Below are 24,532 nucleotides of genomic sequence, written 5' to 3' on the forward strand. Positions count from 1 at the left end.
ATATAATTGAAACCATATGATGATTGTCTTTCTCTGCTTGAATTATTTCACTTAGCATAATGCCCTCCAGGTCCATCCATGTTGACATAAATGGTGGGTATTCATCCTTTCTGATGGCTGAGTAAAATTCCATTGTATATATGAACCACATCTTCTTTATCCAGTCATCTGTTGAAGGGCATCTCAGCTCCTTCCACAGTTTGGCTATTGTGGACATTGCTGCTATGAACATTGGGGTGCCTGTGTCCTTTCTTTTCACTACGTCTGTATCTTTGGGGTAAATACATAGTAGTGTAATTGCTGGGTTATAGGGTAGCTCTATTTTTTTTTTAAAGATTTTATTATTTATTCGACAGAGATAGAGACAGCCAGCAAGAGAGGGAACACAAGCAGGGGGAGTGGAAGAGGAAGAAGCAGGCTCATAGCGGAGGAGCCTGATGTGGGGCTCGATCCCACAATGCCGGGATCACGCCCTGAGCCGAAAGCAGACGCTTAACCGCTGTGCCACCCAGGCGCCCCAGGGTAGCTCTATTTTTAACATCTTGAGGAACCTCCATACTGTTTTCCAGAGTGGCTGTACCAGCTTACATTCCCACCAACAGTGTAAGAAGGTTCCTCTTTCTCCACATCCTCACCAACATTTGTTGTTTCCTGTCTTTTTATTTTTTGCCATTCTAACTGGTGTAAGGTGGTATCTCAATGTGGTTTTGATTTGAATTTCCCTGAAGACAAGTAACGTGGAGCACTTTTTCATGTGTCTGTTGGCCTTTTGTATGTCTTCTTTGGAGAATTGTCTGTTCATGTCTTCTGCCCATTTCTTGACTGGGTTCTTTGTTTTTTGAGTGTTGAATTTGAGAAGTTATTTATAGATCTTGGATACCAGCCCTTTATCCGAAATGTCATTTGCAAATATCTTCTCCCATTCCGTGGGTTGCCTCTTAGTTTTGTTGACTGTTTCCTTTCTGTGCAGTTTATCTTTGTGTATGGTGTAAGAGAATGGCCCAGTTTCATTCTTCTGTATGTGGCTGTCCAGTTTTCCCAGCACCATTTGTTGAAGAGACTGTCTTTTTTTCCATTGGATATTCTTTCCTGCTTTGTTGAAGATTAGTTGACCATAGAGTTGAGAGTCCATATCTGGGTTCTCTATTCTGTTCCACTGATGTGTGTGTCTGTTTTTGTGCCAGTACCATGCTGTCTTGATGATCACATTTGTAATGTAGCTTGAAGTCAGGCAATGTGATGCCCCCAGGTTTGGTTTTCTTTTTCAACATTCCCTTGGCGATTCGGAGTCTTTTCTGGTTCCATACAAATTTTAGGATTGTTTGTTCCAGCTCCTTGAAAAATATCAGTGGTATTTTAATAAGGATGGTGTTGAAAGTATAGATTGCTCTGGGCAGCATAGACATTTTCACAATATGTATTCTTCCAATCCTTGAGCATGGAATGTTTTTCCATCCCTTTGTGTCTTCCTCCTCCATTTCTTTGATCAGTGTTCTATAGTTTCTAGAGTATAGATCCTTGACCACTTTGGTTAGGCTCATTGCTCTGTCTTCCCAGCCGGGCTGGCTCCCAGTGAGCTCGCGAGGATGGTGGTTTGAGAGTCCCCTGCAGGAGCTTGTCCTTCTTCAGCCTGACCCTGGGAAGTCTGACTCCCTGCTTGGTTCACAACCATCTCCAAAGCCCACACATGTTTCCCGTCACGTTTCAGGGGCTCCTTGCTCTCAAGTTCCTGTCCCATCTGCCCAGTAACTTTGCCCTTCACACTCCCAGGTGGGGTGCAGCGCAGGTTTGAAACCTGGGAGCAGGACCCCGGCCTGGCTAGCTTTCAGCTGGGAATGCAGCAGGCAAGCTGGGGCCACCTCCCCAGTGGATCCAGTTCAGAACACTGAGTAGGGTTGCTTCTCTCAGGAGCCCTGCCCAATGCGCCAGCACCTGTGCTTGCTGGCCTCTGGGCCTGTTCTCAGCGTCTCCCGCCACCCACACATCTTCCACAGCGCTCCTGCGGTCCCAGACGCTTCCCTCACTGTCCCGCTCGCGCAAGTCCCTCCTGAGGGCTCCGCATCGCCCCCATCCGCAGCTGAGCCACCTGAGAGGTCCTCACACAGGCCCTGCTTCCGACCTGGTGGTGAAGGCTTGCTGGGCGTCCCTTCACCTTCCTCACTGTGACCCATGATAGTCCGCGGTGTCCTGTGAGACGTGCCCCACGAGGCCCCTCCAGCCCAGCCCAGGCTTCCTTCCTTGCGTCTGCACTCTACCCACCAGCGTCTGCACACTGTCGTCTATGTGTGTCATCTTTCTCTCCCCTCTGGACTCACTTTCCATGTCTGCTTAATGGGGGTAACAACCCGGATTTGTGCGCCAACACAGTTGAGTTTATTGCAAAACTCGTACCAACGTGAGCATGGCCAGCTGTTTGTTCCCTGAGGCACCAGTGCTGTGGGGTTGGGTCTTCTGCCAATGCTGGGCAGTGGGCGAAAGCAGCCAGTGAGGAGAGAGCCAGTTTGCTCTCGGAGTTCTTAACCGCCAGTGGCTTTGACCGTGTCCCCATGGTTTCGTTCAGATGAATCTGCAAAATCATTAAAGTCAAGTCTTATGATTATTCTTTTAATAGCAAGCACTAAAGGAAGCACTTGGTGGCTTTTAGGAAGCACAAGCTAACTGCGTGGTTCCATGTGGACTCCCTGTGTGCCAGATAGCGTCCCTTCAGTGTGCTGGGACAGGCCGGGCCTCATTTCTAAGGCAGGAGGCCTCAGCCCTTGTTGTCCACATCTGTGCTGAGGAGCCCGGGCCCCTGGCTTCTTGGAGGCCTCCGACGTCCTCACTAGAGCACGGAGCTCCACGCCCTGGCTTGTCTGACTGACAAGGCGCAGTTTTCAGCAAATACAGCTGCAGTCAAGGTAGAGGCCGAGGAGGGCGCTCTGCCAAAATCTGACCAGGGGCCACATTCCAGACACATCACATCTGCTCAGGTTGTGACAGAGGCAGGGTGAGAGTCAGCAGTTTTTCATTCTTGTCCTGCTGATTTGCTGCAGTGAAACTTAAAACATTTAATTGTGTGAGCACCTCTGCTCTCTCCTGGGTCACTAACGGAGGCTATGAGGGGCCGTGGAGGTGGAGTCACTGACGCACCCTCACCGGGACCACCTGCCTCAGCTGCATAGGCCTGTCAACGAGCTGACGGAAGTAGCTGGCCTTGGGGAGGATTTCACACATTCTCGTGCCAACTGCCCAGGCCCGTGTCGCTTCTCAGAGGCTGGAGCTGTTGTGCATATGCTCACATTTTGTTTCTTTGGCATTTTACTGACACTCACACCTGACACTCTGGGTCCCTTCCAATCTCAGGGAAGTGAGTAGTGCAACTTTAGGTGAATGTTTGATGGAAGACCATGTGGCACCGGATGTCAGAGTATTAATTTTAAATAACGTGCCAGTGCAATCAACTTTTTAGCCCACATTTAAAAAGCAAGGGGTGCCCCATTTGTGCCGATTGCCTGGTATTTTCTTAAAATATAGTCACTTACTTTCCAAACCATCATTGGTACATATTCGTGAGAAACTTGGATCAGAGAAATATTTACATTTTGGTCAACTTACACTAGTTTAGCTTTAAGTGAATGCATTACAATAATAGAATGTATTGTGAATATTTTTACTGGATATTGGTTAATAATTATTCGACTAATAAATGTTCCAGAAGGAGACACTGAGAAAATAAGGCAGGACGTTATTTCAGACAAGGACATCCACTCCCACCACATGTACTCAACACAGCACTGGAATCCTGGCCAAATCCATCAGGCAAGGGGAGGGAATGAAGGCATCCAAATTGTCATGGAAGAAGCAAAATTCACTAAAGACTAAAGCCTAAAGCTCCACCAAAAAATTATTGCAACTAATAAGTTCAGTAAGGATGTAGAATATATAATCAGTATACAGAAATCAGTTTCATTTCTATACACGGACAACAAAGTATTAGAAGATGAAATCAGGAAAACAATCCCATTTACAACTGCATCAAAAAGAAGGAAATATCTGGGAATAAACTTAAGGAGGTGAAAGAGCTGTACTCTGATAAGACATTGATGAAAGAAACTGAAGACAACACAAATGGAAAGACATTCCATGTTCATGGACTAGAAGACTTAATGTTGTTAACATGTCCACACCACCCAAAGCAACCTACTGTTTCAGTGCCATGCCTGTCAAATTACCAATGCATTTTTCACAGAAATAGAACAAACAATCCTCAAATCTGTATGGAACTCAAAAGACCCCAAGTGGCCAAAGCAATCTTGAGAAAGAAGAACAAAGCTGGAGGCCTCATATTCCCAGGTTTCCAGATACACTACAAAGCTGTAATAGTCAGGACAGTGTGCTAATGACACAAAGACACAGGGATCAGTGGAATAGGACATAGAGCCCAGAAATAAACCCAGCCATAGGGTCAATGAATCTTTGACAAAGGAGGCAAGAATATGCAATGGGGAAAAACAGTCTCTTCAACAAATGGTGCTGGAATAACTGGACAGCTACATGCAAAACGTTGAAACTGGCCCACTTACCCACACACAAGAATAAACTCAAAATGGATGAAAGACCTAAATAGGATACCTGAAACCATAAAAATGATAGAAGAAAACAGGAGAAAGCTCTTTGACATAGTTCTCATGAGTGATTTTTTTAAATTTGACACCAAAAGCAGTGTCAATAAAAGCAAAAAATAAAATAAAATAACCTATTGGGACCATATCAAACTAAAAGATTTTGCACAGCAAAGGAAACAACAAAACAAAAAGGCAACCTACTGAATGGGGAAAATATTTGCAAAGTATACATCCAATAAAGGGTTAATGTCCCAAATATAAAAAGAATTCATACAGTAGTAGCCAAAAAACAGTCTGATTGAAAAATGGGCAGAAGATATGAACAGACATACAAACAGCCAACAGACCCATGAAAAGATGCTCAACATCACTCATCATCAGGGAAAAGCAAATCAAAACCACAATGAGAAATAACCTCACACCTGTCAGAGTGGCTAAAATCAACAAGACAGAAACAGCAGGTGTTAGTGAGGATGTGGAGAAAGGGGAACCCTCTTGCCCTGTTGGTGGGAACGCAAACTGGTGCAGCCACTCTGGAAAACAGTATGGAGTTTCCTCAAACAATTCAAAAAGAACTACCCTATGATCCAGCTCTTCCACTTCTGGGCATATAACCACAGGGAATGGAAACAAGATCTCGAAGAGATGCCCGCCTCCCATGTTCACTGCACATTATTGACAGTAGCCGAAACTTGGAAACAACCCTACATGTCCATCAAAGGATGTATGGATAAAGACCATATCATGTACATACAACAGAATGTGGTTCAGCCATGAAAAAGAGAGAAGTCCTGCCATTTGCAACAACGTGGATGGACTTCGAAGGTATTTTGCTACATGAAGTAAGTCTGAGGGGGAAAGTTAAATCCCACATGGTATCACTTATATGTGGAATCTAAAAACAGAAGGCAAAGCCCTAGAAACAGAGCATAGGAAAGTGGTTGCTAGTGGTTGGGAGAAATAGGGAGAGTTTGATAAGAGGGTCCAGATTTTCAGCTAGACGATGAGTCACATGTGGGTTTCCTGCTGTGTAGAGCTGGGGAGGGACACCGTGGAGGAGGGGCTCATGCAGAGCCTGCAGCTCTGAGAAGCACCCCCACCCAGAAGGATTCCCATGAAATGCCAAAGTAGCAGCCCCAGCAGTACGTGCCAAAATGTTCCCGAGGAGGAACCCAACCCCCTGAGCTGAAGGCTTCGGGGCCGCACATCCTCGACAGCACCCGAGCAGCCACTCTGTTGAGCAGGCTTAACGCCAGTTCTCAACACACAAGGTCACAGGTCCGGGTCCAAAAGGAGGGTCCGTGCCGCACTCAAAAGTTCAGAGTGCTGCAGGTGCACGGTGTCGCCTGACTGTGATCTGCACCTGTCTGCACCGAGCTTTCATGACGGGATTCTGTCAGCCTCACTGGACAAGAAGGTAGACCACTTGGAGGTGCGAGGTAAAGTGGAAGAGGAATGTGTGGGGAGTCTGAGACCCCAATGCTTACTCAGTCTTATCCACATGATCCGCTAGGCTCCTGACCCACTTGTGTCACATTTTTCTCATCTGTATAATGAGGGGTTTGAATAGACAGTTTTCTGATTTTTCTCCCAGTTTAAGTATTTAGATTTCCTTGAACTAATTGTCCTGTAAAGTGATAATGAGTAAAGAAGATTCATGAAAATAATTCTGACGCAACGTCTCAGACCTGCCCTCTGTCCCACAGCAAGTCAGCTACGCGCACCGCAGGCTCGCGGGTGAGCTGGGGGTGTGGCACGCAAACAGGACACTTATGGTGGGGGCAGGCTGTTCAGCTTACTGTATGTTCCCAGGGAGATGGAGAACAAGGGTATGGGGGCTGAGATGGGACAGGGGCCGAGCCCAGCAGGGCCACCTTCACTTGGCACACGGTCACTGCAGACAGACAGCAGGAGATCCGCCCACATCCAGGTCTGCTTTCTTCGTCGTGTCCCCATGGCCTAGCCCAACCGTGCACTGAACACGACTGGTGAACCAGGAGCATCTTGTGGTGCTTTCCAGAGGCGTCAGGAAAGTGACAGGTGCACAGACCACGTTCTCCCAGATGTGGCTGGTGGGACCCTCCTGGAACCCCAGTGATCAGCGCACTCCAGAAAAGCACACTCTGTGACTCCATGCTACCCATTCTCCCATCATCACACAGATACAAATTTGGTTGCCAGTGACCCATGGCTTCACATGGGATTTCACAAATTCTTCTCCAGGGTAATTTATACCATCTTGTAAATTATCCGAGCAATAAGGAATGAAAAATACTGTAAACATGGGACAGGGGTATGTGGTTCCTGCCATTGGCTCTGGACACAGCATAAAAATGGTAATGTGGAGTTAAGGATTTTACTAAGTAAGCCTCTGCCGTACCCTGAAATAATGAGGTAGTGCCAGAACCCCATGAATTCTGCACATAAATCCCACTGCATGCCCACACTTGGTCCCATGCAGAATCTCCACCTCATCAGAGCCTCTAGGAACACGAGTTTGCCTAAAGCCAGTCATCGTGAAGTAGCAGGTTTCCACGAATGAGCCCCTGGTGGGTCTCTACTTCCGGCCAGCAGACCTCGGGAAGGCAGCCTCATGCCCAGCATCCTCCAGGCCACTCTCGTCTCTCTGATGGCGTGTCTGAGAGCTTCCCAAAGCCACCAGGGTCCCAGCCATCCAGAACCCTACATGAAGTGACCCAAGGAACCCCCGTTAGGAAACAGCCAAGGAACCCAGATCTCCTCTAGGTTCACCCCAGTCTGTCTGATAGAGAAAGAGAAGCCCTGCATTAAAGAGCGCCTTTTTGGTTGTGTGAAGGAGTAACTCTGAGGATCCCAAGATCTAAGTGGACCTTGTGTCACTATACTTCCAGCTCCGAAAGACAGTTGATGCCTATTTGTGGAGAAGAGAAATAAGCATCGTTTGCTATGGACGTTAGAGCATGAGGAGCTCTGCACAGTCTCCTTATTTTTGCATCATGGCTGGGTCTGAAATGCAAGCTCTTTATTGAGAACCTATTATGTCAAACATCAGAGAAACAGAAGTGGCTGAAACGCAGCCCTTAGAGCTTGCAGGTGAGTCATAAAGTCGATAACAGGTCTTCTCTTCCCGTGCTGCACGCTTCTAGCAGAAGGAGAGCCCTGGGGACAAAGGAAGCCGGTGGGTCTGAGCTGGGCTTGGCAGTAAGCAAAGGCGGCTTGTGAACAAGAGAAACAATTTAGTTCTAGCCACAGAATGAAGAATCATAAGAAGGTCTGGCGTGTTCCTGTGAAAAGTGTTGTAAAGGGTCAGATTTATCATTTCACCATATTTTTATAAATTATTTTACATTATTAAGAGTTCTGTATGTAACCCAGCCAAACAGCTGCATTCTGTTCTGCTTTATAAAAGTACTTACGTTCGTTTGCATGTAGGCATTGCCCAAGGGACATACATGGTCTACGGGTTGTTCTGAAATGTTAACACTTAAAATAAATGGATCCTTATATTGACTATGTTGTCTACATATCAATCTAATTATTAACACACATTACCATTTTTCAAAAGAAATGTTGAACCGTGTTTGGGTCTGTATTGACTGAAATTTTCAAGCTAAGTTGCATCAAGATGTTATCCTTAGGACACAAATAGGGGAAACAATCACTAAGCCCCCGGCAGCCGTGCCGTATGTCACGGGACAGCAGAAGAGCAGGGCAGCTACATAACCCTGGGAGCAGACTCCGCACGCTCGGTGTCTGGTTACCGGTCAGGCTGTCTGGAAGCTACTGTGAAGCCCGTCCTGTCAGCAGAGAACGGGTTCACACACGGGAAATCTGAGTTCGGGCACCCAAAACACCTGTGCAGACGTGTGTTCAGAAGCCACTGGCGCTGCGGGGCTGGTGGACAAGGATGGATGGTGCACCGCGTGAGAGGCCGCCTCCACCACACGGGTCTGGGCCACATCAGGAGAGGGTTGGTATGTCCACACTGGCCGTCGGCACCCAGTGCCCAGCGGCCAGCCTGAGCACCCTCCCTGCTCCTTGCTTCGCATCTTTCCCGGAGGTGAGAGGTGAGAGACAGGTGCCCGGAGTCCCCACATCCTCCAGCTCAGGGAGTCTGGGACACAGACGCACCTGCCCAGCACACAGCCTTCCCGCTTAGCCTGCGACTTCCCTCCTTGTCCCTGGTCCATCTTGTTCTTGAAGGACGTATTTACTTCATGGAAACCTTCTATAGTTTTGTGTTTATTGAATAACTTCTGTGTCTCTTACTTATTCACGCTGTTTTCATTACTTTCCTGACTTAACCTATTCTTTAAAAGAAATCCCCTTCACCTAATTTAACTTTAATGAGTTGTGTCATAGTTTTAACATGTTATCGAAAGGATTTGGGATTTTATTGCCATACATTAAACCATTTATTTTATTAATTCAAAACTTTAACCATTTTATTGGTCATTTTATTGAAAGTTATCACAGAGAATTACTCTAAATATGAATTGTTTTGAGAAGTCCGTATCCGAGTGGGGTTTTTAAAAAGATTTTATTTATTTATCATTGAATTTATTTATTTACTTGTCAGGGAGAGAGAGAGGGCATGCACAGTTAGGCAGAGTGGCAGGCAGAGAGAGAAGGAGAAGCAGGCTCCCCGCTGAGCAGGGAGCCCGATGCGGGGCTCAATCCCAGGCACCCCTACATCTGAATGTTTTTGTGGGTGAGGCACCACCTGATTATTCTTCCACCAAGTGCCTGTTTCTCAGTTTTCAAGACTAAAGTTTCATTTTCCAAAAACATAGAATTCAAGCCATTCAAAACGAACCTGAAGAACTGGGAGATGATTGTAGTATCAAAACCTGTTTCAGAAAAGAAGGCAGGTAGTAATGAAGCTGAAGATTATTAGGTCGTGTATGTTGACCCCGCATGTATTACGTTCTTGCAAAGTGGAGACTTAGCGTGGCAACAGATCAGAACATCTTGGCTTCTCAGAGCGAAGTGATCTGATGGCCATCAGGCAGACAGACTTACATGAAGAATGCATTATCTAGATTGTAGTGTTTTGGTTTTGGTTTTGAGAGGAAGAGTCAGAGAGAGAGACAGAGACAGAGAGAGAGAGGCAGAGGGAGAGGGAGAGGATCTTAAGCAGACTCCTTGCTCAGCATGGAGCCTGACACAGAGCTCAATCCCATGACCCTGAGATCACGACCTGAGCCAAAACCAAGTCTGACACTAACCGAATGAGCTACCCAGGCGCCCCCAGATTGTAGTGTTTGAAGCCAGGTGCCCTTTCTATGACATGAAGGTCCCGTGCATTCTTTTGATGTTATTTGGAATTAAAAGCTCAATTAGAGCCTGGAACTGAAGCAAAGCTCAGTCAGACCTCTGCCCTGTGGCCAGCTGTCATAGCTGCTTCCCATTCTTGCTCTCTTTGGAAATTTCTGCTCTAGATATCTAGAACCAATTAAAAAAAAAAAAAAGAGCAAGCAAATCCATTTTTTAAAGTTACAGGGAACTCTTATAAAGTCCCCTCTGCCCAGTATGCAGGCTGGGCTGCAGAACTTCCCCTGCCTGGCTCTTCCTTGTCCCCATCCCTGCAGTCCCTGGGTGGTGGAGGGACAGTCCCAAGAGCCAGGAAGCCACATCCCCATGAAACAGGGACACGTCCCCCCACCCGCACCCCTATTCTCACCTTGCTAAATGTGTGCAGACAGCACCAGTCACTGGCCAATACTGTCCTGAATTTGAGGCAAACAGACTATGAAAGTAATTCAAGGGGCTCCTGGGTGGCTCAGTTGGTGAAGCAGCTGTCTTTGGCTCAGGTCATAATCTCAGAGTCCTGGGATTGAGTCCCACACCAGGCTCCCTGCTCAACGGGGAGTCTGCTTCTCCCTCTCCCTCTGTCGCTCTCTCTCAAATCAATAAAAAAATCTTTAAAAACTAAAGAAAGTACTTTGAAGCACCTCACATCTTCATATTTTAACAAGGGCTGTCATGTGTGTATGGTTTAGAACAACACTAACTCTAAGCTTACTACTTTGCCTTTAGCATCTAGAGGACACTGAGAGCCAAAGGGTAATTATCACATGCATTTGTAGCCTTAGTTTCGAATCTAGAATAAAGCTCACATTTCCTTTAAAATACTTAGCTTTTTTTTAATGCAACACGATACAGCTGTGAGAATTGGAATAGGCTGGAGACTATGGCTATTTTTGGTATCTGACTATTTCTACTACAGCAGTTCATCAGAATGTAGGTGCCAAATAGTAGCTGAGAGAACTTTGACAAATTGTGATTATTTTTAAAATTAGCATGTCTGAAAGGTATGTTTTGGGGATGGCAGCTTTTCAAAATTAGTGTGCTTCTCAGATTATAAATAGTCAGGCCACTGGTTCCCTAATATAAATGTTCCATAGCTTTTATTGTGCATGAGGGTTTGAAGAAGGCAAGTTTGCAGGTGTGTAGTGGGCCTGTGAAAATAGAATGCTCTAGAGTCAGTGGAGGAGTGCATGTTTGGACAAAGTCCCTTCAAGGAACTGCAGCCCAGATTCTCTTGTGAGATGCAAGGTCAGGGTAGCAGAAGTCACAGAAAATTAGCACTTAAGGTCCTTTCCATTGCAGAAGAGCCGTGTTTTCAAAGGGCAGGGAGTTTGTGGAATGGAAGAGAGAGCTCCAGATCCGAGAGTCCTTCCAGTGGATCCTTCCCAGTGCCTCCCTGGGCTGAGCCCTGCGTGTGCGCTGCAGCCCCAGACTGAGCCTCAGGCAACCCCTCCTGTGCAAGGCTGTCTGGGAAGGGCTGTTCTTCCCGGCGTGGGGGCCGGAACCTGTCGGCCACCCTGGGGGGCGGTGGGGAGGGCTCGCTTATGTCTAGCACAAATGTGGCCTCTGCCCCTGCGGGGCTGACGCTGGACCCCTGGGATGGCGCTCTGATGGGTGGCCTCGCGCCCGAACAGAAAGTGCAGTGAAAGTTAGGCCCTGTAGGTCCGGAGTCAGCTCCACACCACCCTCCTGGCGTGCTGACAGCATAGCTTCTAATAACTCGGTTCTCGACAGTGCTCGGCATTCATCCGCCTCCACATCCAGTGTGGACAGTAGATGACGCCAGGCACTGGCAGTGTTGGTCCAGGTGCGAGGGATGAGACCCGCGGCCCTTCTCATTGGCGGGCTTGGGGACCGCGGTGGAGGCGGTGCCACATGTGCACCCAGGAAGCTGAGCGGTGGTGTTTGCACGGGAGCCCAGGTGCCCATGGCTGGAGGAGGGCAGATGCAGATGGGGAGCCACGCCGCATGCAGACTGTGGCAGGAAGTGGGGTCTGTGCGCCCCAGAACAAGCGGGCTAAGCGTGCGCAGCGCTCTCTGTGGGAGGATGGCAGGGCGCAGTGTCTACACGCACCCAGGCGGGCCGGCATGTCTGAAGTTACAGTGTACTTGTCAGTTACACTGCGGTAAACCAGGAAAGAAATCCAGACAAAACAGGCACTTGCGATCATCAGTCCTGTTTCCTTTCTCTCCGCCTGCCTTCCACCTCCCTGTGTCCTTCCCTCCAGCCCACCCAGCAGGTGCATGCTGACAGAGGGGAAGCTGCTCACAGGTTCACAGTGGAGACAGCGCACCCTGGTGGGGTTGCTGCCCTGGGACAGGGTGAGGGTCCTGAGACTAAGAGAGAGATGGAGAGAGACAGAGACATAGAGAGACAGACGGAGAGAGACAGAGAGACTGAGAGACAGAGATAGAGACAAAGACACAGAGTGAGATAGAGACTGAGACAGAGACACAGACACAGAAACAGACACAAAGAGATCGAGAGACAGAGACACAGAGACTGAGAGACAGAGACATACAGACAGAGACACAGAGACTGAGACAGAGAGACTGAGAGGGACAGAGACTAAGACTGAGACACAGACAGAGAGACTGTGACAGAGACAGACACAGAAACAGAGATGCACAGAGATGGAGGCAGCCCCTTAACTGCTGCTGCAGCAGTGTCAGAGCCTCCACTGTTGCCCCGTGTTCAACTCTGGGCTTCAGGGTGAGCACGTCACAGCCCCGTCGTCTGGGCTGCCCACAGTGGCCACCGCATGTGGGTTACAGTTCACAGAAGTCAAAGAAAACCTGCAGTCAGGCCGGCCGGCACCGAGGGCCCAGCGGACATTCCCTTCAGCCCAGCGTCGTGAGGATCAGAGTCCCGGGGACCCGTGACATTGAGTGAGGACAGACAAGGGTCTGGCCTGGTCCGAGGGGTCAGGGAGGCCGCCTGACAGGTCTGTTCACCAAGGCCGATGGGGCGAGGGGAGGCCAGGCTGCAGGCCCTGCTATGCGGACGTGCAGGCGCTTCAGGAGGCAGAGCTGTGACCGCCTGAGGACGGGCGTGAGAGACAGGTCAAGGGGTCAAGCTTGAGGTGTGGGTGGTGGCACCACGGTGGTGCGGCAGCCCTAACGTATCACAGAAATGTCATCTATCTCCATGAGCAGACGGGGCTTCCTCCCGTCAGCGGCACTGGCAGCTGTCTCCTATGCGCTGGTGTACCCTGCCATGGCCTGTCCCGCCTGCATCCCCTGCTCCTTTGTGAGGGCTCGGGAGCCGCCACTGTCCCACGCACGAGCCTCTTCGGGCTGACAGAAATGGCCCAGCCAGAGGTTATGATGAAACATTTAGACCATACAGATTTATGAAAACATTTTTAAAGGTTATGGGTAAAAAAAAAATTTATTCTTTTCTGACCAAGGGATAAGAAGAAAGAACCAGATCATTACTGTTGTGGTTAATCAGTTTCTTTTCCCATAAAGAAATACTTTCTACATAGATCTTTGCATCAAAAGTATAAGTGCCAAGCCAGATGCTGTTACGATTCTTTATGCAATTTATACATTGGTTCTTTCTTCGGTGCTACCTCAGACTAATTTAAAATTTAACTGTGCCACCAGACTTCAGTGTCTTTGTCGAACAATTCTTACTGTCCACTCTTCTTTGCTAACCCTGAGGACATTATCGCAGTCAGCCCAGCAAAGACCAGAGCGCCTCTGATGTGACTTTGCAGAAACCATCGGGTGTGTAAGTGTGTGTCACGGGTGTGTTTCCGCTGAGATGGAGAGGATTTGTCTGAGAGAGTTTCTGCTCTGGGGGCTCACGGACAAAGCGTCTGTGTCGGTCACGTGGGAAATGTGGCCTGGAGACTGTGCTGCATTTCCTTCCTCTTGAGTCATTGCTACCCCTGCCTTCCATCCAGGACTTTGTGGAGTTTTGTTGTGTTTTTACTCCCACCCCCAAGGAGACTTTCTTCCTTCATCTCATATATGAAAATTTTTCACCAACATCTTTTCTTCTCGGTTGTCAAATGTGTGTGCCTGGCCGTGGAGCTCTCACAGCCTTCGTAGCCACATTGGGTATGCTGTTCTTCTGTATTAGCTCATACGTAAGATATTCCACTCCGTACTTCATTTTCTAGAAGTGTTAGGAACTCTTTGCCACCTGATAGCTTGAGGACCTGGGAGTGGGAAGAACCTTGCATGCACAAACTGCAGGTGGGGATGTCCGGACTGCCACCTGGCCCGTGGCCACCTGCACCCCTGTGGGCACCCGCCCCCCGAGTCTAGCGTGCTGGGTGTGGGCTTACAGTACCTAACTAGGCATTGTTTTCCTTGTACAAAGTACACGCATGCACACACACACACACACACACCTGCCCCCATGGAAAAGTGTGATGTACTGATGGTTTCATGGCCTCTTTGCCGCCTCCCTCTTAAAACAGCAGATCAGTTGTGTGCTTGTGCTCAGCCCCTGGAAGGAGAAAGAAGCCTCCGAGTACGAGCATGGCAGGTGGCGAGACTGGGGAAGCTTGAAGGAAGACGCTCTTCGCAAAGACCCCAGAGAAGGGGGGAGAAGCTCTGGGTGTGGCACGCCAGCACGGCTGGTTCCAGTCTCTGCTGTGCCGTCACACAGCTGCCTGGAGCTCGGCGCCAGGCAGCGCTCTCCAGGAGATTGAGAAGCTAGGCCACCTTGAGGGACCTCCATGTGGGCACGAATGAGACCTTTCCAGCTAAGTTCAGAGTAGAACATATAGGGAACGGGTTTTCATTCAGCATCGTAACCGTGTGGATGGTTACAATAAAGTCCGCCCTGTGCCGCCCCTCACACATGTCACACACAGGTCACACATACTTGAAGTCCTCACAGTAATCTGCCGCGGGTGGGGGATGCTGCTGGGAAGCAAGAACTCCCAACACGAGACTTGTTGGCCAGTGTCGCGTTCCCAGTGTCACGTTCCCAGGTCCGCTCGGCCTGTGGAGTCGCTGGCTGGCGCTGACCCAGTCTGTGCCGCCTCCGAGGGGATACACCCGCGGCCCCTGTGTGCAGGACTCCCACGGTGGCTGTTTCAGCTCCGTGACCTCCCCGCTGCTGTCCTCGAGCCCTGTCTGACACCACGCTCTCGTTGGAGGCCTGCGAGGCGCGTCCACGGCACACCGCCCACCCATTGCCGCTGACCACGAGCCCAAAGTCCATCTTCATTTCAAACTGTGACCTCGTGCTGATTCACACGGGCAAGGCGCCACTATTTATGACTTACTCTCCCATCCGAGTAACTCTTAGAAGGCGCCAAAGTACAATTTTGAAAAATAGGAATTAATGTGTTTTCCCCAAGGCCACCGGCCTGAAATTTTACTCCCAATAAAATCACAACAGCACTTACATCCCTGAAATCTCACCATTTGTCATGACTGTAGCAGCGGTGAATGTGTGGATCTGTATCCAGGCCTCTCTGGAAGAACATGGCCACCGCTCATTTACTTAAGGTAAGTCCCAGGTTCCTCGATCACGTAGATACTTGAGATAAAGTTGAGAATCACTGAAGTAAATGTTTTAAATTCCTTTCCTACTGAATCTGTAAGATTCTAATGGAAAACTTAGCCTAATATGTTTGCTGTGGTTCCATTGTACAGAAAACAGTTGTGTTTGAATTTTTGTTTTTATAGATGAGAAACTTCATGACCAACCAAAGAGAAGAAGAGGAAGAAAGCATAAATCCAGGAAAAGTTTTAAGAATCCCAATAACGATCATGCAGAACAAGCAGAATTCGAGAAACGGCAGAGTCTTTTACAAGAAAAACTGCAGCCACGGCCCACAGATGGCCCCACAATCAGTAAAAATAGAAAGAGGAAACTGAAGAAGAAGGAGCAGATGAAGAGGAAGAAAGCGGCTGGTTTACGGACCACAGCCTCTGGCAGCAACTTCATGTACCAGCCTGAGGAGGGCGACAGCGAGCAAGGAGGCCTGAGAGAGAGTGACCGGGAGGATGCGGAGGACCGTGGGGAGGATGGCGCCGATGCCCGCGGGGAGGACGCTACAGACGCCTGCAGGGAGCACAGTACAGACGCCAATGAGGAAGACGTTAAAAGTACCAATGAAAAGGCGGATGGTGTCCTAAACTTTCTGAAATCAACACAAGAAATTTATTTTTATGATGGTAGGTTTTTTTACTGTTCTTCTTTTGAATAATGGTATCCACTTATTTGGAAAAGTAAAGAAATACAGTAAAATATTTAAATGTTTAAAATATAAAACACTGAAATATTCAGTAGTCAAAATAAGTCATTAGTTTTGAGGCAAAGATCAGAATATTTAAACTCTGTCCAGCAAGGATGGAGAATGGTTTCTGCTCGAGGCGTACCAGAGAACAGCGTGGTCCCCACGCAGAGCTGTGGCTGCTCAGTGGCTGGTCTCTGCATCCGTATTCCCTTAAACCCGATTTCAGAGGCTGTTGGTATTCTCAGCTCCATCTCCACAGGAAAGGTAAATCCAGATTGCAGGTCTGATGAACTCCTGTCCATTTTCATCAGCTAATCAGGAAGTAAAAGTGTAAGAACAACCGTGTCCTCTAGGACATACTTTATTTTACTCCCCACACATAACTTGTGGATTTAAGATTTTCAGTCAGCATCTTTGAGCAACTCTGTGTATTGATACAGGAGATGAGAAAGGGAAGCAGATTTATTCTCATGGATGGTAATTCCTTAGGCTTGAGTTGAGGTTTACTGACGGCTGACCTCAGGATCAGAAAGGAGCAGGTGCTGAATGGAGCCACTGTGTTCACACCAATGACAAAGGCGCTCGGGATGAACCGTTGCCCATTCTGACGACGTTCCTAGTGGATTCAGGGGCTGGGGTGGGTTTAGTGTATCCTGATGCGAGCAAGAGTTTGACCTTATGAACAAGATTGAAAAATATTGGCTATATGATGGTTTGGAGGGTAAGGAACTGATTTACACAAGGGTGTGAAAATGCCATTGTTAATAGATCAGTTTAACCCTTTCCCCTTTAGCACGTCTGTCAGCACTTTGTCTTAACAGAGCGAAAACAAACTTGACAAATATCCAAACGAGGCTAGTAGGAACACATAGCTAACACGCAGCAGAGCAGAAGTCTCAGAAAGACCTCAGTACAGGATCTGTTGCATGTGAGTCTGGGAGACTCTGCGGAAAGACGCCCAAGAGGGCAGACCCCAGAGGAGGTGACACCACAGAAGGGCTGAGCCAGCACTCCACGGCCTCCTTTCCCCTGGGGGCATCTGCTTGCCGTGCATGTGGGCACTGGAACGGGGTGCAGGGGAGTGCCGGCCGAGCCCTAGGAAGCTCACCTACGAGCACAGCTTCGGCAAGCGCAGGCTTGAGAGGGGAAGGGGAGGCCCAGGGGCTGCCACCTCTGGTGCGGAAGGAGAGCCAGAGAAGCAGACACTCTGTGGGTCTCTCAAAACCTTTGCCAGATGCCACGCTGTGGGGTGCAAGGTAGGGAGAAGCAAAGAACTTTGACAATATGGTGGACCTCTCAGCAGTTTTGAGGTGCTGACAGGGTTGGCAGGGATTGACCCCTCAAGCACTCCAGAGGGCCACACACTTGGAGCAGGAGTGGGCAGGGGTGGCTGAGCCTGCCCTGTGTCAGCTCAGTCCCCGGAGGGGCAGGTTGGCCCAGACCACCGCCAGTCTCCATACTCACGCACTCAAACTTAGCAGGCAGAACCATGAGAAGAATGCACAGGGGAGACATTGATATTATCAGACAGGCATTGAAAGAGGTGTGATTAAGGTGCTCAAAAAAATAGGGAGAAAAAGGTGAAAAATTGGAGATTTTCACCAGATAGCTTCAATCTATTAAGACAGTCAAATGGAAATTCTGAGAAATATAATAACTGAAATTAAGAACTCAATGCTGAGTCCAAGAGTCTAAGCAGCGGGTCAGACTCAGCATGAGGAAGAATCACTGGCCAGGAAGCATGCAGGATCGAACCTGCAGATGGGGGCTCGCGGACACCAGGGGGACAGGAGCGGGTGTGACATGCGTGTATTTGGAGTCCAGGGGGGCGCAGGGGGCCGTGTGCAGAGCTAATAGTTGGGAGTTCATCAAAATTGGGGAAGGCCATCAAGTCATAGACTCAGAATGCTGTGTGAACTCCAAGCGGGATCCATGCAGAAAAGAGCACACCCAACGCACTTGCCATTCAGTCGGAACAGGGGCAGGGACACTTGAGGCCGGTCTGCAGAGCCAGCCGTGTCCCCACAGCCCTGCCGCCACCTAGGACTCCCAGCGGCATTTCTGGAAGGTGCTGCAGGAGGTGGAGGCACATACAGAAGCAGGCCTCAGCCTAAAGCAAGTTGTAGTTTGCTGTTTACTGTTCCCATTCTGCTCCCTGGTCTCCTGGCAGCTTCTTCCATCCCGCACAGCTCGCTCTGAGTAGAGACGTGGTAGGTTGGAAGCTTACCTTCACTTGACAAGAATAAACATGTGTTTCTACATGACCCTGGCTTTGCTTAGGTGCCTCCAAGGATGCAGACTCTGCTGTCTCCATGGAAGCCAGTCAGGAGCTGTTCCAGCATCTCGAGGATCACAGCATGTCCCCCTCTGATGTGCTCCTTGTGGATCACATGAAAACGCTATTACTCATGCGAGACACCAAGAGCCTGCAGCACGCCCTGGAGAGGTTCCCAGCATGCTGCACCATGCCGCCTGGTACGTACGAGGCCACTGGGGTTTGCCTCCGAGACCCCACACTGCACCAGAACAGTCGGGGGGCAGAGCATCTGGGACGCGCGTGTGGCTTGTCAGGACACGGGAATGTGCTTGCCGGAAGCATGACTCACATGATGGACGCAGAAGGACCTGTGTCATCTGATCTTCCCGACTGTGAGCTGTGAGCCATTAGGGCCAAACGTCATCAGTTTAAATGTTCCCCCTTCCTTTCTTCCTTCTCTGCTGTACTGGTAGGAAGTTAACTTTTTTTCTGCCCTCTAAATATCTTGGAGAGAGGTGAATTACAGGATGATGTTGCTCTTGTTATCAACCTTTATTGGGTGCCCATTCCATGCAAATTGTCAGCTGCTGGGGCCAGCCGTGCTCAGGTTCTCCCAGCACCGTGGTGCTGACTTCACATTAGTAGCTCGAAATGGGCTGTGGGGGAAATACCAGGCCATGGGAGTGTGCAGACACCGAGTATCAGAAAATCGGGGCTTGTCCTAGAGAACCACCGTGTGGAGCCCACACCTGACCCACACGAGGCACATGGGACCTTTTCAGCTGAATGAATGGAGGGGTTCTGCTGACTTCTCCGTGGGAACGTCAAAGTGACTGTAACGACTGTTCCCACCCAGAAACCTCATGGTGCAGCTGAAAGGTCAACACTAACATGGTATCAAATCAGGAGAAAGGACAGTAAGGGCATCCCAATATGGCACTGGGATGATGAGCAGGGGAGTGATAGGGACTGTCAGCACTTCATTCTCCAGTTGGGGAGGCCAGTCACTGAGCTGGGGTCCTGGAGAAGCTGTGCCCCAGCCCTGAATTAGCCTGTTTGTGGAGCTTCATTGGGTGTCCACTCTGTCCTCAGCTGCCAGATTCTCAGAGAACAGGGCAGACAAAGCCCTGCTCTTGGGTGCTTGTGTCCCAGTGGGGAGACGGGAGATGAGATCAGGAGCTGACACCAGCCATGTATGCGGTAGATCAGAGTCTGTGGAGAAGGAAGTCCCTCAGGGAGGGGATATTCTTGCAGCCAGGAGCAAATGCACCAGGATGCAGTATGGTGGGTGTCTCATGGTGAGAGTGTGTTCTGGGCTCAGACCGGTGGGATGGGGGGCGACCTGGCAGTGGTGTCGGCCGGAGTGGGGAGTTGTGCCACAACTACGGGCTTCTGCTCCCAGACATGAGCAAGACCCCTGGTTGTCGAGTTCAGACCAGAGTGAAGGGTCAAGAGCAGGAGGCCGGGGGCTTGGCTTATGGTGAGAGGCCGTCTGGAGGTGTGGGAGGTTCAGGGAAGCTGTGCAGGTAGAAGCCACAGGATGGCCAGCTGAGCAGGTGTGGGGCCTGAGACCCTGGAAGAGCCCAGTGGCCGATACTGAGCTGTGATGCTCGGAGGGGTAGTGCAGGGAGAGGGACCTTCCGGAGCCGGGGTCGGATGGGGCCAGTCGGATGCTGGCTGGACACCTGGGTTGGGACCGAGGATGGGGAAGGTCACCAGGGGACACCTTCACAGAACAGGGAGGGTGGGGGAGACTGGAGACCCATCCAGGGGCCACTGCAGGAGGCGGCACAGGGGAGCCTGGCGGGGAGGGTGGGATAAGACAGCGCAGGAGAAGCTGACGCCCCGGAGCCCTTCTGTTGAAGAGTCACAGCTCAGCGGGGTCAGGGCGGCCAGAGCTTCCCGGGAAGCTAATCCAGTATCCACCCTCCTTGCTGGTTGTCCTAGAGGGAGCAGAATTAAAGTTCCATACAATTTTAGCTCAAATTGCAGAAAGCCAGTTTTATTAAATTAAACAAATATAAAGTTTTTATGAAATAAAAATAGATCATTTAAAATTTTCAGAATTTGTGTTGTATTCCTCACACTGAGGTCTTACGCGTTGCTCTATAATGTGTCAGCAGTTTTCAGCAGCAGTTGGGGATTTAGCAGAAATGTTTCTCTCGGCTCCTTCCGTTAAAATCACTGGACAAGTTTGTCTACAAGCACACTTACTTTAAGCCCTTGGTAGAACTAAAACTTACATATGAAGCACCTTTCTTAAAAATGGATTCCCTTTTAGCGCATGTAGGGTATGCATTCAGAGTTTTTCTATTTAAAGCTATTTTGTAGACAAAACAAAACATGTTCTCAACAGTGCAACCTTGTCTTCAGACCAGTGTGCCTGATGCAGACTTGTCCTGGGCCTGGCACAGGAAGCGTGGGGCGCAAGTGCACTGTGTGCGTGCTGGGCGTGGACCGCAGCCTCTTGGGAGCCGCAGAGGGTCCTCCCTGGCCGCTCAGTCATTACCGTTCCTGGCACTGGGACATTTCCTGGCACGCCCTAATCGGTCTCTTCACAAGTGCCTGTGTGTGTTTACGGAGCTAGGACAAAGCTGGTACACAGGCAAAGGGGCCCACCTCGCTGACCCTTTACGGTTCCCAAACACAGGCGCCTATGGTATGACGAGTAACGCTGCTGGCTACTGCATGTTGTCACGCATGGCAAGGGAGCAAGGTGTCGGGTCAGGCCGCTGGCCGGGCAGAAGGGCACATTCGGTTTGGCCTTAGCGGGCAGTGGGGTGGCCCTCCCAGTGGAGCCGGCTGCATCTGACAGGGCTGCAGGGATGCTGGCAGCCAGCAGCTCCCAAGGGCAGTCCCCACTCCAACGGGCCACCCCAGCAGTGGCAGCCTGGGTCGAGTGTCTGAACGTTAGGAGGCCTGGCACCAGAGGAGAAGAATCTGCACTGGAAGCTGGACGGACCCTTGAGGCAGGAGAGGGACGGGTGGATCTAGAGGCTGGCTGCAGGTGCAACAGTGTGTTTGCGCTACTCCTGCACGTCCGCAGCTCCCGCACGTCCGCTACTCCTGCAGGTCCACACCTGCTGTTCCGGCGCCGTGCTCAGGGGTTCCCCCTCTGACTCCTGAGCTCTTTGTTTCCTACATGCACACCTCTGCCTGCCCTGGGTTTCAGTGTGCCCTTCCCCTGAGCACTGGTGGTCACACAATTCTGTCATGGGTATTCTGAAGGTCTGACAGAGCGTGTAGGCTGCAGGCTCTCGCCCGAGGGAAATACCAACACCCAGAATTTATCTGTGTGCTGTAGGGCTCTCGGCGCCAGGCACCATGACCAGTATCACTTCTACGCCAGAGCTGTGCTTTCTTAGGGTTCCTGTAGGTTCTAGTCTGAGCCAACGGCTATTGGCTGTAAAACGACCATTTATTGTTTTTGTTTTGGGGCTTTCTTGTCCTATTTTATTTTTTGTTTTCTGTTTTGTGTTTGTTTTCCAGACCACGCCAGAGTGCTCTCAGCTTTCTTTAATTACTGGATCAGGCATATCCTTCCGGAGAAACAGCAGGAATAAATCCGTGCGTCTAAGAAGAGCTAACGTTTAGCAAGAAACTTTAACAGGCAAACGTGAGATACAAAGGAGATGGAATTGCCTCAATATGCTTTGTAACCTGAATCCCAGGGCCTTTGAAAACACCTCTGCACATTGTTTGTGTGTTGTACACAACGGGCAACATGCAATCTGAGACTTTGAGAAATTTGGATAAAATGGACCATTTTCAATGATCGGAAATTGCTATGTCTCAAATTACTACACAGTGATCCTGATTTTCTGATTCTTGTAAAAATTGAAAATGGTCATTGTTAAATTTAATAAACTATATAGTTTGAAGTTGTTATATATTTTTATTAAGTTATATAAGCTTGTATATGAAAGTCTCTGTTTTAAGAACACTTTATGGACATTAAATGTTTGATTTAAGTCGTTTGATTCTGGTTGAATTTATTATTTTCTTCCTAGCTTCCTCTTCCCTTCTTCGAGAATATCATGAGCATCATTTTCCCAGTTTGATCTTTCCTTTCTTTGTGGTGAAGTCACCTGTGCACAGGATTACTGGATTTTAGAAACACCTGTTAGCTGACTCACATTTTAGGAGGTCCTTGGCTCTGTCCATGAAAATATATTTTTTTATTGTAAAATATGCATAACATAAAACCCATCATTTTAGCTATTTTTAGGTGTACGATTCAATGGCATTATAATTCACAGCGTCGTGTGACCACACCACTATTCAGGCTAAACAACATTCTTCTGTATGGATTCACCACGTTTTGTTTACCCGCCATATGTTGATGGACATCTGGCTGTTGTGAATAGTGCCACCCTGGACACCATGCACGGAATCCTGTGTGGACACGTATGTTCCCGCCTCTCGGGGGGTAGGATTGCCGGGTCTGACGGTAACTCCGTGCATGACTTCTCAAGAAAATGCTGGTCTGCTGTCCACGGCAGCCACATCCACACCAGTGCTGTGATCTCCTGTTTCCTTGGCAGTAGCCGTCCTGACGGCGGCAAAGTCATGTCTCGTGTGCTTTCAGTTCACATTTTCCTGGTGTTGAAGGATTTTGAGCATCTTTTCACCTGCTTGTGGGCCATTCTCTTTTTCAGGGAAACGCCTGTTGAAGTCATTGTCCACTAGTGAATTGGATTATCTGGTTTTTGTCATTGGATTATATGAGTTCTTTATATATTCTGGATCTTAATCCCTTATCAGATAAATGATTTTACAGTGTTTTCTCCCATTTTGTGGACTGCCTGCCTTTTCTCTCTCTTACTACTATTTCTTGATGCACAAATTGTTTACATTTTGATGGAGTCCGGCTTATGTTTTCCTTTGTTGCAGATGCTTCTGGTGTCATATCCAGGAACTAATTGCCAGACCAGTATCATAAGATTTTTCCCTAATGTTTTCTCCCAAGAGTTTCATAGTTCTTTATATCTCTCACATTTAGGTCTTTGATCCGGTTTGAGTTAATTTTTATATATGGTCTAAGGTAAGATTCTGCTTTCATTCTTTTGTGTGTGGATATTCCGTTTTCCCAGGATCGTATGTTGAAAAGACTGTCCTTTCCCCATCGACTGGTCTTGGCACCCTTGTTGAAAATCATCGACCGTGTACATGAGGGTTTATTTTGGGGCTCTCTGTTCTATTCCATTGGTCTGTATGTCTGCCCTTATGCCAGGACCACACTGTTTTCATTACTGTAGCTTCGTAGAAGGCATGAGATCAGGAAGTGTAAATCCTCCCCAGCTTCGTTCTTTTTCAAGATTGTTTTGGCTATTTGGGGCCCCTTGAGATTCCATGTAAATTTTAGGCTAGAGTTTTCTATCTCTGGAAAAAACACACTTGGTATTTTCATAGGGATTGCCTTGAACCTGAGGATCACTTTGGGTGGTGTGGTCATCTCAACACTATTACTTAGTCTTCCACTCCATGAGCATGGGATGTCTTTCCATGTATTTATGACTCTTCCTAAATTCCCTTTAGCAATGTTTTGTAGTATTCAGTCTACTAGTGTTTCTCTCTCTCATTAAACTTAGTCCTAAGTATTTTATTATTTCTGATGTGATTATAAATGAAATTGTTTTCTTAATTGCCTTTTCAGATTGTTCATCACTAGTATAGAAATGCAACTGATTTTTGTATATTGGTTTTGTGTCTTGCAGTTTGCTGAATAACAGTGGCGTATATGTGTATTCTTTAGAGTTTTCTGCATATAAGATCAGATCATCTATGAAGGAGATCATTCCGTTTCTTTCCTTCCAATTTGGATGCCCCATTCTCCAGAGCTCCTCTCCCCTCATCATCCCTCCATGTCCTTAAGAGATGCCTTTCCACTAAGTAGAACCTTCTGGAGGCAGATTGGGACAGCCAGGATTTACCAGTTCTGGAGATCCATCAGCTTGCAGCTAGGTGCTATGAAGCACCCCGAGCTTCATAAAAGTAAGTGGAGCCACTGGCCAGACTTGGACACTAGCATAGGCCCACCACACCCCAGGGCTGTGACCAAGAGAATGAATGCCCATGGGTGGAGTGGGCACATGTCCTGAAAGAGGCATTCTGGGGAGGCCACACCTTGAGGTGGGAAAGGTGGGTAGCATCACCGTTCACTCTCCTGACAA

The 24,532-nt window shown here is 48.8% G+C and overlaps 1 protein-coding gene across 4 annotated transcripts in view; it reads left to right on the top strand.

The window, feature by feature from the left end:
• Positions 1-22,322, top strand: part of ERICH1 (glutamate rich 1) — a 57,465-nt gene extending 35,143 nt beyond the window's left edge. For all 4 annotated transcript variants that reach the window (XM_002928932.4, XM_034648952.1, XM_019809634.2 and 1 more), the window contains exons 4-6: positions 15,549-16,040; positions 18,383-18,577; positions 21,849-22,322. In XM_002928932.4, the coding sequence (XP_002928978.1) occupies positions 15,549-16,040; positions 18,383-18,577; positions 21,849-21,922 (761 nt within the window). In that variant the 3' untranslated portion in view covers positions 21,923-22,322. The remainder of the gene's footprint in view (positions 1-15,548; positions 16,041-18,382; positions 18,578-21,848) is intronic.
• The last annotated feature ends 2,210 nt before the right edge of the window (positions 22,323-24,532 follow it).

The sequence above is a fragment of the Ailuropoda melanoleuca genome, chromosome X (genome assembly GCF_002007445.2).
Source record: "Ailuropoda melanoleuca isolate Jingjing chromosome X, ASM200744v2, whole genome shotgun sequence".
In the NCBI taxonomy this organism is placed as follows: domain Eukaryota; kingdom Metazoa; phylum Chordata; class Mammalia; order Carnivora; family Ursidae; genus Ailuropoda; species Ailuropoda melanoleuca.